Here is a 23005-nt window from a genome sequence, read left to right on the forward strand (position 1 = left end):
CACGCCACTGACGAACTATCCAATGGCCCGGTGGGACGATGACGGCGTGGGCGCCACCATTTCCATCGTGGACCTCACATCAACAGGCGATGGAGAGGCCGCAGACTCCTCCAAGGATGAGTTGGGCACGGGAGCCTGCAAGGCCTCGTGTCCCATGTGGGTCGGTCTGTCTCCTGTGTTCTACTCTTCCTCACTGGAGACCGCATATTCACTTCACTTGTCCTATCGCTGGTGCTTATGGAGACGATGGATGGAGGAAACGGTCCTAGGAAGGGAACAACAAGGGCTTGGACGTCGGTGGTCGTCGTAGTTTTTTTCTTCTAAATGTTTGAAATATAATGAAAACCCGCCGTGTTTGCATGAATGACGTCCGTTTATGTAAATTATATCTGAACTTGAATGAAATCCGGCCGTGTTTACACAAATTTCGTCTGGTTAGTTCGGATGGTAGTTGAAATGTGTGCGGGCAGCGTTGGATGGCGGCCTATCATATCTATGTCCGTGCACTGGTCCTCCTCTGTCCGTAGATGGATGCGGGGAAAAATTTGCGGATCGCTGTTGGAGATTCCTTAACCCCACATGCATGGAGAAGTTTCATGGACTATAGAGACGGGATGATGTGGAGAGATTTTATTCAAGAAGGAGGTGGGGGGCACCCAGTGAAATTCAAAGAGGGAGGGGGATTTATTACATTTGTAAAGATGCTTTGTAAAATCTATGCAAACCATCCGTGGATGTATAGTGGCATTTTTGGTTGTACACCTCACTTAGTCGAAAGCAATGAAAATGGAAGGAGTTTCCAACCAATATATGTTCGCTATTCGAAAAAACCAACATATGACCGTAGCTAAAAAGAATTGGTTAGAATTCTTCATTCGCCCTCGTCAATAGTGTCACCAAATACACCTCCTTAATTATTTAATCCTTTGATCTTCAAACACAGAATAATTTCATTTACAGAAAAATAAACCGCCGGGCAGGCCAGACCAGCGTTCTTCAAAGCTACTCCCTCTGTCCACAAAATAAGTGAACATATAGAAATTTTAGAACAGATTATGGAGTATCACTTACGTGCCTACTATCCAAACCCATTCACAATACGAAGAGCACCGGCATGGCGGTGCTAACGAGGAGTCACCGCCATCCTGGAAGGGACGCCGCTGTCCATAAGGCCACTGCCGGAGGTGTGGGACAAATCGAAATGCTCTTCGGTGATCGTTATGATGGAATTCGATGTAGATGGAGTCAGTGTGACCAAGGGGCCCGTCTCCATGGAGGTTACAGATAGGAGGTCTTCTCCTCCAGGTAGAGCACTACGGATGTCATCGAGCTCCCTGGCGATGTCGGCCATGTAAGGCCTTGCGTCGGTGTCGTCTTGGCAGCACTTCAGGGCTAGCAAGAGGAACCTCGTGGCGAATTCCGGAGGGCACCAAGACATTCGGCTATCAATGATCCTAGAAATGTCTCCCGATTGGTAAGCTGCCTTAACCTACATCAAGGATCAGGTTAGATATGTCACAGATAAAATTCTACCAAATTACTACTGACACTCTTACTGAACAGTCAGAAAAGCGCCAAAAGCTAAAAATTGATACTATATGTACCCTGCTTGTCATCTGCAAACAGATAACTGGACTGTACATTTGGATATGGATCAGGGTGGGAACCTCTTTACCTCTCTAACAATGTTTTTACCGAACTGGATTGGCTTCATTCCGGTCAATAGTTCAAGAAGCACAACACCAAGGCTATAGACATCACTTTTTTCTGTCAGCTTATTTGTTAGGAAGTATTCTGGATCAAGATAGCCCTACCAAAAGAAAAACATGATGGATATGATTAGCCCAACTAGCACACTACAAGTTCAATAAGTAGTAGGATCAGCTGTTTCCCATTGTGTTGCATGGAACATCAGTGATTAGATCATAGTGGGTGAAGATCTCGCTACGTTGCTAGGCGTGATAAGACTTACCGGAGTGCCCTTAACAACAGTGGAGATATGTTCTGCCAATGTTCCTTCAACATCCGGGATCGGAGCAAGCTTTGAAAGACCAAAGTCAGCCACCTTCGCTATGAACTTGGAGTCCAATAAAATGTTGGTGGTCTTAACGTCACGGTGAAATATAGGAGGATCTGCCTCGGTGTGTAGATAGAGGATTCCCTTTGCAGCGCCCAACGCAACATTCAACCTCTGAGAAAAGTTCAGAGGTCGTTTACAAGTTTCTACATGAAGTGTTCAATTAGATTAGGTGCTTTACATCCAACACAAGTTCAAACCATGCACTTTGAGGAATGAAAAACAGCAAGAAATGAGATGTCATGTAGTCTAAATTCTTACAAGAACCAAAATAGAGGAATACTCCAAAATTGTCATTTGGATACCACACAGTAAAAACATAGGAATTCTAGACACAAGACAGAGAAAACATAAGGTAAGACCTGATGTTTGTTTTCCTAAAAAAATCCTATGCATTGCCCCATTCCATAGGAATTTTGGTGAGCTATTCCTTTGTTCCAAATGGCACCATAGGAATTTTTTCTATAGGAATTCAACCCTCCAAAATTCCTCCAATTTAAGAAAGAGAGCACTAAATATACCAACACACATCACTTATAAACACACCAAATATACATTTTAGGAGGTTGTCTGGAATCATGGCCAACCTTGATGTAATAAACATGGTTATGCGAGATGAAAAGAAGCTAGGGAAAGTTGAATGTGCAATTTTTCCTCTTACTCACCAGAAAGATGATCACGTAGAGTGCCATTTGGCATGAATTCATACACCAGCATCTGCAAAACATAATTATCTATGAGCAACAATTACTGCAGTTTGCAGATACTCTTCCATATATTATAAGCTCAGCAAACCTAAGGTAACCTGAAAACCCTATCATAAGCATGTTTAGTACAACATTACCAATATATTTTTCTAAATACAATATTTTATTCTATGTAAATTATTTGAAAATTGAGACACACCTGTTCAACTTCTTCATCACAATAGCCAATTAGAGATACCAAATTACGATGATGCAATCTTGACAGCAATTCTATTTCCGTGACAAATTCATTTGAACCTTGGAGAGAATCTTCATGTGCTCGTTTGATTGCAACAGTTGCCCCATCAGCTAAATTTCCTTTATAGACTTTTCCATAACCTCCCAGACCAATTTCAGCTGAATCATTGAAATTATTTGTTGCTGTAGCCATTTCTTCCAACGTGAAGGATCTCACACCATCAACCTTGATAGAAAGCCTCGACAGTACTGCAAAATTATCTACTTCTTAAGTTGTTCTAGATTGAATTTAATGCCTACTGTAATTTTAAAGTTTACTTGCCATAGACTTGAAACATATAAGATGTTGTCTCTTTATAACTCGGATCTAATGTACTTGATGAGGCTGACAATAATAAATTCACAGTTTAAATCTAGTTTCCGGTATTACAGAGATTGTGATTGAGTAGCTTCTGACTAAAATAATGATGCTTCGATATGTTACAGTACTAGTTACTCCTTCCGTTCCAAAACACTTGTCGTGGTTTTAGTACAAAGCAGCAAGGCATTTCCAATTTGTCAAACAGCAAGGATTTTATGTGTAGCACATGAAAAACCGGGAGTAATTTTCTAGTCCCGAGCTCAAATGAGCTCGGGTGAACAGTAAAATAAAAAAATATTGAAAAAAATTCAAAGAATTTTAGATTTTTTTAGTGACAAGCATTGAAAAATTTCATCATGAAATGACATTTGTAGAAGCCGTGAAATGGAAAAAAATAATCACTCAAAAATGCTTTTGGAAATGACATTGTTGGAGCATAAATTTTGTTTTTTTAGCCACGGATTCTACAATCACGATGAAATTTTGCAAGCCTTGAAATTTTTTGTCACTAAAAATGTTCATTTTTTAAAAAATGCTTTTAGTTCTTTTATGTTAATGTTCACACGAGCTCATATGAGCTTGGGCTAAGAAAATCCATGTCTAGTACTCTTCTAGTCCCGAGCTCATGGGTGAACAGTAAGATCGAAAAATATTGAAAAAAAAAATCTGAAACTTTTTAATCACAACCATTGACAAAAGTTTACAAGGCTTGCAAAATTTCATCGTGAAATGACAAACTATGTTTGCTAAACAAATATAGTGACTTACTTGAAGGCCTCGAAACTATTCGACGTTTTGAGCGTCTTCTCATTATAAAAAATGTTGCAACCACAGAAACTGCAATAGCACCAATAATTGTTCCTGCCAAAATCCCAGCTAGTGTGCCCTTTTTCAAACCTGATGGCACCGCTTCTGGGAATTCTGCGACAAAATAAAACATGTTATGATTAAAGTATCAGTATGAAACATGAAGTAGTGAATTTTAAGAAAAAAATATGCTCTGATTCCTCGTTAAGTTAGTGAAAAAAATTCATTATTTCTGTGGTTGGTTCCTCCCATCTCTTAGGAGAGTTTGGGTTGCCATGAACACCGGGAAACACATATTAGGGTATGGGATCCTAAATTCCCCAATCCCCTTACCTTCGTGAGCCCCTTGTGAAGGTCCCCTTCTTTTGAGAAATTCTAGGGATATGAACAAGGGTAGGCCCACTTACAATTATCATGTTATGAATTACCTTAAATATACAATAAAAAATCATGGCATATAGGCTTTAAGAAGGAAAAGAAAAACCAAGATACATTATGTTGTGTGCAATAATTTATCGATATTTACCATAATAACACTAAACAACCGTATGAACTATATAGCACATATTTCGTATGCTAGGAGAATCAAATTAAGAAATTCATGGGTTTTTGATTCTACTAGCATATAAAACAGCCACAGAAGCTCTGTTGATATTTTGTCACTTGTCTTGGCAAAATAAATGTACACAAGGATCACACATTTCAACAATTTGTTTAATATGATAGAATTATGAATGAAATCCTTTGGTACAAAGTAAATTAACATACCATCTGCATAGGAACCAAGCGTGAAATTGAGAAGCTCGTAAGGACCGAAAATGTCTAACAGAGTAATCTCCCATCCAGCAAGTAATTGTCTGAGCCGCACAACTTCCGACATAGTGAATAAATTGGTGTTATTGGGGAATAACTTCAAATGCATATTCAGCCTTGGACCAGCCTCCCATGTGTACCGCTCAATGTATAGTTGGTATATACTCAGGTTCAGTACAGAGGTTGAGTCCATCTCAAAGGCTTTTTTGTAGGAGCGGAAGTCCGAGATCCCTGGACTCTTCAGCCGAAATCCAACTCCGAGAGGCGCGGCACAAATGCAAGGTATAGGGGATAATGGGTTGTATTCATAATTTTTATCCATCGGGCAAGAAGCACAGTCTATACTAACTTGTGGTCCCTGTCCAGATGGTGCTTCACTTACAAATTTGGGTTGACAAAGTCCCGCTGCTCGAGCTGGATTGTCACATACAGGGTTTCCAGAAATCCTACAGAATAAATGATGGCAACTATTATTTGTCATATCAGACAGAGAAATGATTTGATTTATAAAACTCCTGTGATCAATATTGTATTTTTCCATATTATTGGATCTTTTGTATGCACTAGTAATAGCAATAGAATTTGCATATTCCCAGCAAACTATACAGCTGTTTGTGCAGGAAGTGCAAACTGACAAGGAAATTTTCCATGGAAAAGAACATACAGTATAATGACAGCTTTTGGAGGCTCAAATGCAGCTGGAATTGTGTCAAGGGAGTTGCTTTCAAAGTTCCTGCATTATAAAAAACATTACACATGCATATAACAAACATATTGCTGATGGAACAGCACCGTCGAGACAGTTTGCTTCAAACAACCTGTAAAATGGCATCTTCATATATCTCTAACAAAATAAGTAGCAAACTAGTGTTGGCCGACATACTTGTACTTGTAAAGTAAGTATGTTCAGATAATGTGCAAAAGTTTTGCTCATCTTTTCATTAAGCAGAAAAACAAGCTAATTTACAAGAAAATGTCAAAAGTTCTTGATCACAAGGTAAGGAAAAACCTCCACAAACCTAGAGAACACTGACACACTAATATCAGTTTTCGCGAACTTATTTTTTCACTCACTAATTGTTTTGTAGAAAGAACATGGTAATCTCTAGTTCAATAGTGAAAACATGATCATCAGTGGCATGAAAGGTTAGCTAGCACTACAAAAGCACAGTCGTTAAGGATTGGAGCATGGCTTTAAGTTAAACATTACTTACAAGAATTGAAGATTAGGCAGCCCGGAGAAGTTTGCCGGAATAGTTCCATTCAGAAAGTTATGTGATAAATCACTGTCAGAAACTAGAGGTTAGTCTGGTTATTGTAAATACAAGGTATAAAAGGTTGAAAAAACAGCATACATCGTGGTGATATTTGAAGCAAGTCTATCAACTGCTATAGATCCTGTCAGTTGGTTCCAGCTAAGATCCCTGAAAGCGCATGCCAGAATTAGCAAAGAGATGCAGAATAATCTCATGGATATTTTTTTTCTCGAACATGCACATAAGCATGCATCTTTGTATATTATAAGAAAACGCCAAGATGACGCAAAAGTACAACAACAATAGAAAAAAATAAAGCCGAAGAAAGAAAGAAAAAGAATGCTGAATATCCAATTCTGAGCCCGGGCTCATCTGCACCCGGTCAAGAAATAATTCATAAAAAATCCAAAAGAATTCAAAAAATCCAAAAAATTTGTGCATGGTAGATAATTTGGTGTGTGAGGTGCGCTCCAAATTTCAGAGCATTTGGACATTTGAGTAGCTCTCAGCAAAAAAAAAATTGGGTCAGAACAGTATACAAACAGTACACTATTTAACGGACCCCAAATTTGTCTTTTTGCCGAGAGCTACTCAGGTGTCCAAATGATTTGAAATTTGGACCGGACATCACACACCAAATTATCTACCATGAAAAAAATTGGATTTGTTTGAATTTTTCTAGTATTTGTTTTGATTTTTTTATTCGGCGCAGGTGCCAAAACGCCTCACTGAAGGAAGGCAAACTATATAGTAGGATGGGTGATTTTCTTACTGGAAGATAATTACATAGAAGTATATTCTAGGCAAAGCTATGAACAACAAACAAAGGATAATCTCTGATAGTAGGATGCAAACAATAGTAAGAATGAAAAGAAAGTGCAGCATTCATCTTGATTTGGACTTACAAATAGCCAAGTTCAGGTACACCACTCAGATCGGGAATAAATCCTTGCAAACTGCAATTCCTAAGACTCCTGGTGACATGAAAAGGATTATGAACTTGAACATATATATCTCTATTTCTATATTAAGTATGATAAAAAATACAAAAGATTTACTTTTTGTTTGAACTAATCTCAACAAACCCAGAAGAAATGCCCATCATCCAAACAACCCTCGAGGCAGAACTAGAAATTTAGAATTATAGAGGTTTATAGAGATGTGGACTCAGTGCATCCTGATCTGGCTACTATATGGCACTCCTCCCATTGCATCACCGGCCTCATCTGGATTTGACCAAAGCTCGTGGTTGTTTCTGTGTTTGCAACTATGGTCCTTCCTATCTATGTTTTTCTTTTTCAGCGATGGTTGCTACTCTGGTGCGCTGGCCTTTTAGGGCCTTAGCACGACGGCTTCCCGACTGTCAACTACAACAAGTTTTTCTTGGCTCCAGTGAGGGAGGGGCGATAACAGTTGCTAGGTGGTCCATGGACCTAGTTGTAATCTTTTTACTTGTCTAAATATGTTGTTATTACATCTTACTAATAGATCGGAAGAATTTTTTCACAAAAAAAGAGAGGGCCTTCCAAAGGAAGAAGCACAATATGCAGGCAGTGGCTTCAGACATCATGGTGGAACCGAGAACCGACGGAGTGCATTCCACCACCAGTCGCACGAACTGCCATGGGAATAGGCTTTACTGTGTGTTTCTTGTGTTTAGTTACCTTTTATCAGGTCTCGATAGCCATATCATTGCACAACTCTTTGCAACTAAAACAAATTCTTAGTTAAATGACATCCAAAAATTAGCATGTCTACAAGTCAAGAATAAACTGAAAAATAATCCACAACATTGATACAACAGGCATCTACCATGCCCAAATTTTGAAAATCTAAATTATCCACATCAAGAAACGGAAACTACAAATCCTGCTGCGAATAGTTGATACGCAGCAGAACTTTTAGCTCGGTACTATCCAGTATCCTCAGCATGATTTCGCTCTTAGTCTGACCATGTGTAAATAAATTTGAAGTTGAAAAGGTTTTATGAAAGGCAGATGCAAGTTGTGTCAGTGTTGTCGACTTCTCTTTCAGAGTTTTTCAAGACTTCCAGAGGTGGTAATTTGGATTCTAATACAATGGTATCCCTGCACCTTACTCAAGTACTAAAACGGAAAGGAAGGACGACAAGGAGGAAAGGCGTTGTACTCACAGCTTTAAAAGTGTCCCTATGTTGTTGTATGCATCAGGGATGGAACTTCCACTGAAGTTATTATTATCAGCCTGACTAGAAGTAGAAAGATACAGATGTAAGGAATGAATGTTGTTAGCTGACAGATATCCAACATCAATATGATCTTAAAGGAGACAAAAATTCTGAGTGAAAAATATTTGCTATTGTTTAGTAACACAAGAAAGGCAAAACCAAATTATATTTAAGTGACACTAATACACCAGCGAAGGTATATCATAGAGTATACTCCTAAAATTTGTACCATCACTTAATATTCTCAAACGAGCAAAACCAAAATAATCATCACGCTACCAACATCATATATGTATATTCTTTGAAAGAAACCAGAACACAGTCTTAAATAAAGTAATTTCCTATGTCAAAGAAGAGTCTCATTGAGTATATAAATTGTGCTTACATGATTTTCAAACTACGTGTCTCCGCTAATTTTGGAGGAAGAGGTCCAGACAAATTATTGGCATCCACAAGCCTGCACAGATAATATTACGAGACAATTTTACACACAACCGATATTGCATAACTGGGGAAAAACTTAGAACTCAAAATAAAAGCAGGGTCCACTTACAAATGAAGGAGCTCAGGCAATCTGGACAACTCAGATGGAATTTGCCCACTTAATGAATTATTGTTCATGTGACTAATGGTAAAAGGAGAGTCAATATTAAAAAGATGCTTAAATAAGAGGCAATGTACGAATGCAAGTGAGAAGGTTATGATCCTGAAACTTACAGATGTTTTATGCTTGTTAAATTAGCAAACGACTTAGGTATGGGTCCAGATATTTGATTTTGGTCGATTTGCAATCTATTTAAGTTCTTCAGATAGCCAATCTCATCTGGTAGGGAACCAGATAGTTGATTACCATTTAAAGCTCTGCAGAAAATGAAGATTATTATGAATGTTTACTTGTATCTAGAGATATTATACTCATCTTCCATGTAGAATTGAAGGAAAATACTAGACAGTGACACATTTATGTCTGGACAAAAGGGAATGTAGAAGGGTACAAGGAAAAATCCACACCAAATATTGCCACAAGATGAAAAAAATGTTCAAAGATGTGCTAAACTAATTAAGATGAGGTAAAATCAGATATACACAAAAGTGGCTAGGAAGTTATGTACATATATATTTGAGAGAAAATATGCATTTTAAAGTTTTGTACATCCAAAGCCATGTTGTTTAAGCCCATTTACTTCAGATTTTAGATAAACAACAGAAAATAGAATTGAACCATTGTGCTGTCTAATACTCTATTTAAGCCCATTGCTTACTCTATTTTGTGTCTACAAATCTGCTTGTTATTAAAAAGATGAGGCAAAAGACAAATGCTAACCCTAAATGTTGAATTAGATACATCGGATTTTATTTGTTTTGGAGAACAAAACGGAGAAAAGGATGATATAAATATTATGTCATTTTCAACATGTGGCCTAGCAAGACAAACAGTACAAGGGGTTCATGTCCACACTGGCAAATGAGTATGAAAGTTAGCTTAGATAAGAGAACTTACATAAGATTGAGTGTTGTTATATTGCCTATCTCTTTCGGGATGTTACCAGTCAAATTGTTCCACATAAAATTCCTTCCAAAATAGAGAAATATAGCAGTTAGTTCACATACGTTTGGTACCTAATGGCACAATGCAGAATAAAGATAGAAATGGTTCAAATGGAACATTCTAGTTATGTCATTTCCATAAATATATTTTGTCAGACCATCTGGGCCTTGCTAAAAAAACCACTTTACATCTAAAACATGAAGTGGTTCCCTTTAACAAGAAAACATGAAGTGCAATATTGAAACAAAAACACTTTTTTAGGTAATATTGAAGAACCACTTGAAAGCACTGAATTTACTTCGTCTGTTCACAAATATAATGTGTTTTGAATATTTCAATATGAACTATATACGTGCTGAAATGAGTGGACAAACACATTAAAATGTGTCTGTATACATTCAATTCAAAAAAGTTAGAACATCTCGCATTTATGAACGAAGGGAGTGGTTAGCAACTTTAAATAATAATACAATTATACTACACTTACAAGTTTCTCAGCTGAGACAGGAGACCAATCTCTGGTGCCAAAGTTCCAGAAAGATTCATCTTAAACAACTCCCTACGTGGGGAAAACGTATGCATTATTAAGCGGAACAGGACATGGTAATTGGTATCCGATCAACATATTATGCATTATACAGAAACGGTAGTTAAATGAATAACAAGCAGATTTGTAGACACAAAATAGAGTAAGCAACAAAAGCATCAACCAATGGCCATTATTTTGACCAGGGACTGCAAACATGGTCTGAAATAGTAAACAAGAGGAGTACAGTACAATACAAATAATGCTAAAAACAATGTTAAATAGGGGTGTGGGGGATTTAATGACTTTATAAGGTTTCAGTAATAAAGTTTGACTGTTATAGCCTTTGGTCTAACAAAATATGGGAGAGACTCATACGAAATCCATGGATATCCTTAAAAGAAAATTGGAGATGTGGAAGTCTCTAGCTATTTCAGTTATAATTTAACTTGGTAGCTCCTTTTAGGCTTTTATGGTTGTTGCCATTATCTGTGAGCAGAAGTTTGTTGCGACTTGCAATATTAATTGCTTCAGCAAAGGGTTCACTGTTACACAGGAGAAAAACATCGGAGCTAACCATTAACATGAATGGGAAAAAGGAATTTTTGATTTAAATAAGAATGGTGTGCCAATCATACAACTCTGTTACATGAAGATATGTATCACTGGGTATCTTGTGGCAGATGACTCCTGTCCAGTTTGATGTGCATGGATCTCCTCTATTCCATTTCTTAAGGTTGTTTATAGGATCAATTAACCTGGCTTTGATAGCATTGAGAGCATTTGCTGCATGTAAGAGAGACAATGTCAATCTTCAGAGGGATATAATGTTGATATATTATCTCTGTAAAAACCACCATCTAGTTATGCTTATATCCACTATGTTACTAACTAATAGGATATCGTGTGTGTTAATGTGAGACTACTTTCACCCCCGGTGATTACGCAAAGAAATGCGAGACTACTTTGATTAGTCCATGAGTATTAACTAATTACTTGTGGAATATACATCACATCTTGAGAAAATTGAGAAAACCGATTACTTGTGGAACTCTTGAAGATGTCCATACATACAAACAAATAAATCTAACAAAACCTGCACAAGCAGAGCGTGCAATAAGAAAATGGGATCTAATACAATAAGGTAGCGTGCAATAAGCCAATAGTGAACAATTAGGAGCCAAAGGGTAGCTTCCAACTAACAACTACAGGTTACCTTCAATAGGGTGAGTGCTTTGTCCCCTTACAACTGTCATCTGGAAAATGCACAGAATAAGCAGGATTGCTGCATACGGGAACCCTCCAGATCTAGCCATGTCTGTACAAGAGAACTGGCAGCATCCTCAATGTTAGTTTCAAAATATTCACCAAGGTCGGGACTAATAGGCTCACACAGATTGCGCAGTCTGTGGTGCAGCAATCCCAAACTGCTTTCATGCCGGACAGGAACATCCTTGAAGGGGTGGTTGTTCTTCATGAAACGCTCCATGAAATCCATTCCAAAAAATTAGATGGAGTAATTTTTAAGGTGGATTTCGAAAAAGCGTACGATAAGGTTAAGTGGCCATTCCTCCAACAGGCACTGCGTATGAAAGGTTTTGATGAAGCCTGGCGCCGACAGGTCGAGTCCTTTACGCAAAAAGGGAGTGTGGGAATTAAAGTGAATGACGACATAGGTCATTACTTCCAGACACATAAAGGCCTAAGACAAGGAGATCCGATGTCCCCTATCCTGTTTAACATTGTGGTGGATATGTTAGCAATTTTGATAGGAAGGGCTAAGGAGAATGGTCAAGTGGGCGGGTTGGTACCTCATCTTGTTGAGGGAGGTGTCTCCATCCTTCAGTACGCTGATGATACAATCATCTTTATGGAGCATGATTTGGCCAAGGCGAGAAATATGAAGCTAGTGTTATGCCTATTTGAACAATTGACCGGGTTAAAGATTAACTTTCATAAGAGCGAGTTGTTCTGCTTTGGTAGAGCCAAAGATGACCAGGAGTCTTACAGGAAATTGTTTGGGTGCGAGTTGGGGAGTTTATCCTTCTTTTACCTTGGTATTCCGATTCACCATCGCAGGCTTACAAACAGAGAATGGAAGTGCATCGAGGATCGATTTGAGAAAAAACTGAGCTGTTGGAAGGGTAAGCTCATGTCATACGGAGGCCGCTTGATATTGATTAATTCGGTGCTCACGAGTATGCCTATGTTTCTCTTATCTTTCTTTGAGGTCCCAGTTGGTGTTAGGAAAAGACTGGACTTTTATCGATCGCGTTTCTTTTGGCAGGGTGATGACTTTAAAAGAAAATACCAGCTTGCTAAATGGGACATCATATGTAGACCGAAAGACCAAGGGGGTCTTGGTATCGAAAATCTTGAAGTTAAGAACAGATGCCTTCTTAGTAAGTGGTTGTGGAAGCTGTCTTCCGGGACTGAGGCCATGTGGGCGCAGATCCTACGCAGCAAGTACCTCCAGACTAAAACATTGTCCCAGGTCGCAGTCAGGCCGACTGATTCGCCTTTCTGGAAAGGACTAATGAAAGTCAAACAATCTATGTTCAATAGGACGAGATTTGTTATTGGAGACGGTACAAGTACACGTTTCTGGGAGGATACTTGGCTTGGTGAATCACCTTTGGCCATTCAATATCCGTCTTTATATCGGATTGCTCAACGACACGAGGTGTTTGTGGCAACGGTATTCCAATCTGTTCCCCTTAATATTCAGCTTCGACGGTCGCTAGCGGGCAATCGGTGGGAACAATGGCTCCATCTAGTTAGGAGACTGATGGAGGTTCAACTGTCTCACCAACCCGATATATTGCGCTGGAAGTTGACTAGCTCTGGAGTATTTACAGTTAAATCAATGTATATTGATGTTATTAATTCGAATGCTATTCCAACTTCCAAGCATGTTTGGGGTGTCAAAGTTCCTTTAAAAATTAAAGTGTTTATGTGGTTTGTCCATAAACAAATTATTTTGACAAAGGACAACTTGATTAAGCGCAATTGGACAGGACCTACTAGGTGTAGTTTCTGTGATCGGGATGAGACGATTAAACATCTATTCTTTGATTGCCCGTTGGCCAAAGTTCTTTGGCGGACGGTCAATATTGCTTTTAATATTACTCCACCGACTTCGGTCAATGCCTTATTTGGGACATGGCTTAATGGGGTTGAGCCTGCATTAGCAAGACATATTCGGGTTGGAGTTTGCGCTTTGTTATGGACTATCTGGAATTGCAGAAATGATTTGGTTTTTAACAGAACATCACGGATTCATTTTTTGCAGGTTATTTTCCGAGCTACGGCACTGATCCGTTCATGGTCGCTACTCACTCTGATGGAGGCCAGGGAGCATTTGGTTACTGGGTCTATCCGTTGGGAGATGGTAGCTCGGGATATCTTCAACCGGTTTGGATGGTGGTCTTGTAATAGGATAGGCAATTAGTTTCCCTATCTATTTTTAGCCAGCCTCTGTGTGAGCTGCATTTTTCTTTTGCTTTTGTCTGGCCGGTGATTGTGGAACCTTGTTGGCACTCTTTGTTTATTGATTAATAAGATGGCCGTATGCATCGTTCTGATGCAGAGGCCGGGGAGCCCCCCTTTTCGAAAAAAAAGAGAACTGGCAGCAACTTGGTACCGGTGTCAATTGCTAAGAATCTGAGATCACAAACAGGCATAAAAACAAATGCTTAGGACCATTCAATAGATTGATGCCTTCAAAATGGAGGTGCTTATTCCCGCCATCTAAGGTTTTTATTCCAAGAAAACGCAAAGCTTACGTCTCGACGAATTGATGGAAAGGAAGATGTATAACTATATAGAGGAAATTGCACAAATACACAACTTTTGGGGCTGAGGTAACACAAAACAACAACTCCAGGACTAATCGGTAACAAAGAAACACAAATGAACTAGTTTTATCTTACAAAAACTGTCCAAGTTTTGAATGGTTGGGCTAAATTGGCTGAAAATTCCCTAGATTGATCATTTAAGATGTTTCGAATTACTGTAAAAAATAGTTTTTTTACTTTGAATTTTTGAAGAAAAATTGACCCATACTTACAAAAGTTGTCCAGATTTTAAAATGGATGGGCTAAATTGGCTGAAAATTTCCCAGATTGATCATTTAAGATTGAACCCACATGTCATAATTCTCCTTAACTAACTAATCAGAACAAATTTGTGTTTCTTGTTACCGAGTCCTGGAGTTGTGGTTGTCTGTTAAAATCCCCTGGAGTTGTGGTTTTGTGCTACCCCAGCTCCAAAAGTTTTATATTTGTGCAATTTCCTCAATAGTATAAAGCCAAGACTAGGCCAAAACACCGGTTGTAATGTTTGTCTAACAACTCTGAGGAGAAGGCAAGGTTGGGTCGCTCCCGCTTTGAAGAAGACAGACGTGGTCACGAGTCGGTCGCCTCGAACCGGTGCCAGATGGCACCCGCCTTCAGAACACTACACCACCACACAGCGTTGCATCCCTTGTCTACCGCAACACAGACATATATCCCTCGAAACTCATAAACTGGCCCCATGCAACCAAGTCACACTATGGGATCCTTCACGGTCCACTGCCCATACTATCCATGGTAGATGCAATAGCAGGTTGCGGATGCACCTAAGATCTACCGAATAGAGCAAAAGTGTATGACACCGATTCATACACCAACCTAGGGTCAGACCTCCAAGAATTGAATAAACCAGACTACCACACTAGCGGTTGACAACACAACCACCATCAAACCGTACTACCATCTACTTCCTCTGCACCAAAATAATTGAAGTTTTAGGATTTTCTTAAGTCAAACATTTGAAGTTTGACCAAGTATATAGAAAAACCCGCAATCATCTACGATATTAATGAAAATGCATTTCATAATGAATCTAGTGAAGTAAAATTTGGTTTTCTAGATGTTTATATATTTTTCTAGACTTGGTCAAATTTAATGAAGCTTGACTTAAGACAATCCTAGAACTTCAATTATTTTGAAACAGAGCCATGAATTGGTTGCGAGATCTTATGGGTTTCACCTCTAGCCTACCCTAACTTGTTTGGGACTAAAGGCTTTGTTGTTGTTGTTGTAGAGGGGGTACATAGGAATGCCACATAAGCAGTGATTTGTGGGTCTAACTTGTCAGATTGACATTTTTTAAGGTAATACTGATAGCAGTTTGATTAAATGGAGTTAAATAGAGGAATTTCTTTAAATGGGATAAAACCTGACACAGATGTGAAACTTAGGGGTAAAAGATTGAATTAAATCATTAGAGAAAGTAAGTCAACTCACAATATACTCACTACTCCCACCGTCTTATAATAATAGTGTTTTTTTGCAAAAGTCAAGCTACACTAATGTTAACCAAGTTTATGAAGAAAATAATCTATATTGACAATATCAAATATGAAAATACCATTCATGATCAGTCCAATGGCATTGATTTGGTACTCTATATGTCGATAATTATTTCTAGAAATTTGATCAAATTTTGCAAGATTTGATTCAAGAAATTCTAATAAGCATTATATTTAGGGCAGAGGGGGTATTAAACTCCACAACTGATGATAAAAATTACATTTAACAATGTCCAAAACAGCAATTGAGACTTTTTTTTAGATAAGAAATTCAGACTTGATCAGGCCTGTTAAGGCCGGAACCGGATCCTTAGGCCTTGTACGATGGGAGGTGCTTAGGAGAGGTGCTTAGAGAAATAAACCAGGCTTTTCTTAAGCATCGGTGCTTATTTGTACAGGGTAGACGCTTAACTAAGCGTCTCTCTTGTAGAAATAAGCACCGGTGCTTCAGAAAAACTCGGTTTATTTTCCTAAGCACCTCTCTAAGCACCTCCCATTGTACAATGCGTAACATTCAAAAGGAAAGTCACGGTGCTACAGTGCTAGTCTAGTGTAAAATAAAGAAGAAAAGTTAGAGACTCTTAGTAGGTACTCCCTCCGGTCATTTTTACTCCGCGTATTAGATTTGAGTCAAGTCAAACTTTGCAAAGTTTGACCAAATATATACTAAAAAATATCAACATCTATCATATCAAATATATATTCCATGAAACTAGATTTCATAATGAATCTAACAATATTGATTTCGCATTGTAAATGTTGATTCATATTTCTATTAGCTTGGTCAAAGTAAAGATGCTTTGACTTCAGACAAAACTTATATGCAGACTAAAAAGGACCGGAGGGAGTAGCTAGCAGGTTGTTTACTGTTGTTATGTACTATAAATATAAATAATTCGAAATTAATTTTATTTCACCATCAATTTGTTTATATATAATTACTATAAATGTACACAGTAGATCATCAATTTACAAAATAATTTAAGTCATTTTAGTCTTCATTATATGGATAGAAAGAAGGGAAATTAGGATCCTGTAGCTTATCTAACATTCCTTATCAATGTTAGAGGATCCGGTTCCGTTAAGGCCGTGCACAAGTTAAATTGGAGGGTCTTTTTTTAGCGAGAAGGTAAATTGGAGTAAATGACTCCAGATGTACAGGTAAAATTTTGCACGGTAGTAGCATACACGTTTCCACAAAACATTGGCCACTATGTCAGTTTTCAGTTATGCAGACACAGATGCCTTTGGAAAATGGAAGGTGGAAACGGGGAAGTACGAGAATCCAAAAAAAAAAGAACCAAGAAACCAAGAAAACTGTGATGAACAGATGAAGGAAAGACTGTGAACACAGCTCGAGTGAAAAAAACTTCAATCAGAACAAGAAGAAGAAGAAAGGTGAAGTGAACTAGCGACCGGAAAATCAATGAGTTTCTTCTTTACCCAACAGAACGTTAACGTAATTTCGGCCAAAAAAAAACAGAACATTAGCGGGCGTAGAAAGAATGGAAAGAGAAGGAGAAACTGACCTCAAGCCCTGCTCCCAGACAGCAATTGAATTGGTCCGATTCAACGCAGCTGCGTCGATACAGCAGAGAGGAGCAGCAGCCGGCGGATACCTGGCCGGAGACGACTCCAGAGCTCGGGCGCAGGCGAGCAAATGCGGACGCGGACGCTTCCTCCCCGACGGCGACTACGGGTAAGCGAGGCGTCCACCTTTTGTACCCGGCCGCCCGTTCGCGATTGCGGCGTCCGCGGCACGACCCAGTGGAGCTTCAACGTAGTACGAACAGGTGTGGGGGCAACAGGACGCGGCACGGCCTTGGCAGTTGACACCAGTACTAATCACTAGTTTACTCGCGCGGCTTATTATTTTGTTGCGTCTGACACGATATAAACGCACACGTTCACACACGCGCGCACACGTAGCATTCACCTTATGAACACACGAGTGCTGCCTATGTATGGTGCTAGTTCAGCCATATTTTAGGACTCCGCTAAAAATCTGACGTCAGATTTTTTATCATGGCAAATTAAACTTTTTTATGGCAAATTGTGTTGTCGAGGACGACAAGTTTAGTTAGTAAGCATGACAAATCTGGCCTATGCTAGGATTTTGTCGTGTCTTAAACTAAATTTGCCATCCTCACGCCAACTAAATTTGCTATTAAAAACCTTTGATTTGTCATGCTTAAAAATCTGGCGTCAGATTATTAGCATTATCGATATTTTATGTAGGCGCTCTTGGGGTCGCCACACGGGCTGTGGATTCACGCCATCTATTGATGACACAAAATTCAGATAATATTGGATGGAGTCATATCATAGTTGCTTCAATTCGTTGAATGAAGCAGGCGCCTTAGAAAAATGTAGGGTGGTACCCAGCGGATGAAGGAGCCAATGACGATGCAGCCACATGTGCTCCCTACTAACGGGTCTCCCGGCAAGACAACTGGCTAGCAAAGTCAGCGAGCCCAGGCTGCGTAAGTTGAGTGTGACCAGCCAAGGAACAATTGTTGGCAGCACCAACACTTCATCGCCTGTTTTTCGCCACTTGCATTTTTGTACGGCGCCATTGATCAGTCCAAGACAATGACACTCCGATACATAGTACGAGACTGTACTACTCTTCCCTTTTTTGTAGCCGCAAACCGTAGAACTATTGTTCTATGGTATTTTTTCATTACATAAACAAAAAGTATGTTACAAATGAGGGAGGAACAGAAGGAAGAAAGAATTGAAAAGGAGATCCTCTTTGTGAGCTAGGATAATTCACAATTCAGTAATTAACATTGGGCTTGGTCGAGGGAGAGGAGAAGATCTCTGGCGAGATCATCGCGGCTTACATTACCACCGCTCACCACAACATGCGCGTATGTTGTCTGTCTCCAGGAAACCAATTTGTTGGATATTTCTTCTGTTTTCGTTATGGAAGCCTTAGACACGGATTTTGATGGTTATCCGCTGGAGGCCACCGGTGGTTGACTTGTATGTACGGTCCGTAGGAGGACGCGGACAAGATTGCTTTCCTCGACGAGATGTGAGAGGTGCAAATTGCCTATCCATGCCTCCGGTGACTTTAATATGAACTACTCCCTTCGTTCCTAAATAATATTTGTCTTTTAGAGATGTCAAATGGACTACCACATACGGATGTATATAGACATATTTTAGATTGTAGATTCACTCATTTTGCTCCATATATAGTCATTTGTTGAAATCTCTAGAAAGACAAATATATAGGAACGGAGGGAGTAGCTAGCATGGCGAGGACAAAAAATATGACAATCTTCGCCGCCACATGAGGGGGAGATTTTCCTGCTTCCTAAATGATTGCGAGCTCAAAGAGTTGTACCTTCATGGTCGTCGTTACACATGGTCTAACGAGCGTGCCGCTCTGTAACGCCCACGATGCGGCTATATCTCCCACGTGTCGAAGTACGACTTAGAGGCATAACCGCATTGTAAGCAATGTCGCAAGTGGGGTAATCTTCACACAACCCATGTAATGAAAAAGGGAAAAGAGGTACATAGTTGGCTTACACTCGCCACGTCACACAATAGCATAAATATCATTACATTCATCCAGATACAATCAAGGTCCGACTATGGAACCAAAATAAAGACAACCCCAAATGCATAATGTCCCCGATCGCCCCAACTGGGCTCCACTACTGATCGTCTGGAAAGGAAACGTAGTATCGTCCTGAGTCCTCATCGAACTCCCACTTGAGCTCAGCCGTATCTCCTGGAGCGGTATCATCGGTCCCTGCATCTGGTTTTGAAGGAATCTGTGAGTCACGGGGACTCAGCAATATCACACCCTCGCGATCAAGACTATTTAAGCCTATAAGAAGGGTAAAAGGTATGAGGTGGAGCTGCAGCAAGCACTAGCATATATGGTGGCTAACATACGCAAATGAGAGCGAGAAGAGAAGGCAAAGGCACGGTCAATAAACTATGATCAAGAAGTGATCGTAGAACAACCTACGATCAAGCATAACACGAGACCGTGTTCTCTTCCCGGACTCCGCCGAAAAGAGACCATCACGGCCACACACGCTGTTGATTCATTTTAATTAAGTTTAAGTTTCAAGTTTTTTTACAACCGGACATTAACAAATTCCCATCTGCCCATAACCGCGGGCACGGCTTTCGAAAGTTCAAATCCCTGCAGGGGTGTCCCAACTTAGCCCATCACAAGCTCTCACGGTCAACGAAGGATATTCCTTCTCCCAAGACATCAGACTCGGAATCCCGGTTACAAGACATCTCGACAATGGTAAAACTAAACCAGCAAAGCCACCCGAATGTGCCGACAAATCTGATAGGAGCTGCACATATCTCGTTCTCAGGGCACACCGTATGGGCAAGACGTCGGGTTGGCATAGACCCTGGTTGCCCAGGGGGCGCCAGACATCGCCCAGTTTGGACCAACGCTTAGAGAAGCACTGGCCTGGGGGGATTAAAATAAGGATGACCCTTGAGTCCGTGAAACCCAAGGGAAAAAGGCTAGGTGGCAAATGGTAAAACCAAGGTTGGGCCTTGCTGAAGGAGTTTTATTCAAGGCGAACTGTCAAGGGGTTCCCATTATAACCCAACCGTGCAAGGGAACGCAAAATCAAGGAACATAACACCGGTATGACGGAAACTAGGGCGGCAAGAGTGGAACAAAACACCAGGCATAAGGCCGAGCTTTCCACCCTTTACCAAGTATATAGATGCGTTAAAGTAGACAAGATATAATAATGATATCCCAACAATAAACATGTTCCAACAAGGAACAAACTCTAATCTTCACCTGCAACTAGCAACACTATAAGAGGGGCTGAGCAAAGCGGTAACATAGCCAAACAACAGTTTGCTAGGACAAGGTGGGTTAGAGGTTTGACATGGCAATATGGGTGGCATGATAAGCAAGTGGTAGGTATCGTAGCATAGGCATAGCAAAAGAGTGAGCATCTAGCAAGCAAAGATAGAAGTGATTTCGAGGGTATGGTCATCTTGCCTGCAAAGTTCTCCGAGTTGATGTTAGCTTGATCCTCGTAAACGTACTCAATGGGCTCCTCGATCACGTACTCGTCTCCCGGCTCTACCCAAAGCAAGAACACAAGCAAAGGGACACACGATCAACCACGGTGCAATGCACAAGCAACATGATGCAAAACATGGCATGATATGCGGGACGTGATATGCGATGCATATGCATGTTTTGGAAAGGAAAGATTGAACCTAGCCTCATCTTGGAAAACCAAGAGTGCCACTGGAAAGATGAGTTGATTTCGGTCGAAATCGATATAAAGATCACCGGAATCGGATGCACGGTTTGCAAATGGCAAGCAAAACAATAATGGCGCAAAGCTGCGATTAACAGCACGGGGCCATCTAAATGCAACAAGAACAACAAGCTACTGCAGTCTAACATAGCAACAAAGCACATGGAAGGGATCCACTCAAGATGCTTGACAAAAGATGAACACTGAGCTACGGCTAATTCACTCAATAGCAGGTTCAAACAAGCATGGAAAAAGTGCAAAAGATAACAGGTTACAGACTTAGAGAAAATAACAACATGTCAGGATTTAACATCAGGAAGCAATGTTTAGAGCAAGATAACAACATGCTACAGGAACATATCATGGCAAAGCAAGGCATGGCATGAAGATACTCAAAGCATACAAAAAAAGTCCCTTACTGACCATGAGCCAAAAGGGATCAGAAAATACAATGAAAACCATGTGAACACAACAACTTTCGTTAACAGATTCAGACTTAGTAGAAAACTGGAACATGGCAAAACAGATTCATGTAGGCATGTTTACGAGCTCGATGCACTCACCACAAGGCATTGCATGACAAAATAAGCATACACCCAGCAAGTAGACATGACATAGAAGCTAAACATGGCAAGAACAACCTCATAGCATGCACGGATCAACTACAACAACCTCAGCAAAATTGCTTAACATGTACACAATCTACCAGGAACATTTTATAGCAAAAGTAGAGCTCGATTGAGTCATGCTAGGGTGCTCCATAATTGCAAACAAAGACATGGATGGATAGAGCATAACATTATCTCAAAATCACCCTTACTGAACATGCTCAAAAGAGGCATGGATCACTCTGTAGCAACAAGAATACATGGCATAAAAATATTATCAGGGAAAAGACTTAGAAGATTTCTAAGTCCCTGAAATCAGCAACATTACGAGGGCTACTTTGCATGCTTGTGCTAGTCACCACAGAGATCACAAAAATACATGGTATACACCCCTGTAAAGATGGCATGGCATACTTCAAAACACATGTAGGGCTCAAGTTCATAGGAGGCACACATTAATCATGGCAAAAATGACAAATGTCCAATTACTGATAAGAATCTGAAACTAACATTGCATAGCACTCTTGCAACATCATTTAGGGCAACAAGATGAACTCAAATGAACATGGTGCAATGGAATGAAATGAAGTACTCGTCGAGACGAACAATTTGATATGCTGCACGCCCGAAACGGAGCCACGGATGCAGAGATATGATGCGATGAAAAACGCTAAAATTAGTAGGACTTAGGGCAAAATTAGGTCAACCTCTCATATCCGGATCTAGATCGGGCACGGACTTCGAGGAGGACCGGAGCTTCTCGCCGGAGCAGAGGCCGCGGTGGCCGGACTTGGCTGGATCCGGTCACCGGGGCGGCGCGAGGCGGCGAGGGACGGCGAGGGCGGCGGTGGCGCGGCGCCGGAGCGAGTGCGGCGGACGGTGGCGCTTGTCGGCGTCGACGGCGAGGCGGCGCCGGCGTCAAGGTGGAGCAGGGCGGAGCGGGGCGGCACGGCGAAGGGACGGGCGGCGCGGCGAGGGGCGCTCGCCTCGGGCGAGTGGCGGCGGCGACCGAGCCTCGGGGGCCCGCCCTGGGCTTGGCTAGCCGGCGGCGCGGGAGGCAGCGGCGGGCCACGTGGCGGTGCGGGGTTCGTCGGGTGGAGCCGGACGGACACGTCCGGCCTAGTGGTTTGTGTCCGGCGGCACGAGAAGAGGGAGGGGGCTAGGGTTTGATCCGAAAATTTCGAGGGAGAAGCCTTTTTATAGGTAGAGGGAGCTAGGAGGCTCCA

At 40.6% G+C, this 23005-nt stretch overlaps 1 protein-coding gene across 1 annotated transcript; it reads right to left on the minus strand.

The window, feature by feature from the left end:
- Positions 1–903: 903 nt before the first annotated feature.
- LOC125548747 (putative LRR receptor-like serine/threonine-protein kinase At1g06840) lies at positions 904–17636 on the minus strand. Its single transcript, XM_048712295.2, has 20 exons — positions 17425–17636; positions 11756–14202; positions 11178–11325; positions 10501–10572; positions 9966–10037; positions 9182–9325; positions 9018–9089; positions 8850–8921; positions 8411–8485; positions 7164–7232; positions 6358–6426; positions 6217–6288; positions 5667–5735; positions 4958–5448; positions 4151–4303; positions 2984–3270; positions 2743–2794; positions 1973–2223; positions 1676–1810; positions 904–1489 (listed from the first exon to the last, which is right to left on the minus strand). Exons 2-20 carry the CDS (start codon positions 11853–11855, stop codon positions 1124–1126), a joined length of 2769 nt encoding a protein of 922 aa, XP_048568252.1. The 5' UTR covers positions 11856–14202; positions 17425–17636; the 3' UTR covers positions 904–1123.
- Positions 17637–23005: the final 5369 nt, after the last annotated feature.

The sequence above is a fragment of the Triticum urartu genome, chromosome 3A (assembly GCF_056163025.1).
Source record: "Triticum urartu cultivar PI428250 chromosome 3A, HENAU_Tu73, whole genome shotgun sequence".
Taxonomy (NCBI): domain Eukaryota; kingdom Viridiplantae; phylum Streptophyta; class Magnoliopsida; order Poales; family Poaceae; genus Triticum; species Triticum urartu.

What these genes read in the sequence shown, in the direction of transcription:
- LOC125548747 (XM_048712295.2), bottom strand. Translation starts at nt 11,855, where the DNA reads ATGGCTAGATCTGGAGGGTTCCCGTATGCAGCAATCCTGCTTATTCTG. An exon ending in CTGTCTCAGCTGAGAAACTT is followed by an intron (nt 10,038 to 10,500) that starts GTAAGTGTAGTA and finishes CTATTTTGGAAG; the next exon opens with GAATTTTATGTGGAACAATT. An exon ending in GTGATGAAGAAGTTGAACAG is followed by an intron (nt 2,795 to 2,983) that starts GTGTGTCTCAAT and finishes TATGTTTTGCAG; the next exon opens with ATGCTGGTGTATGAATTCAT.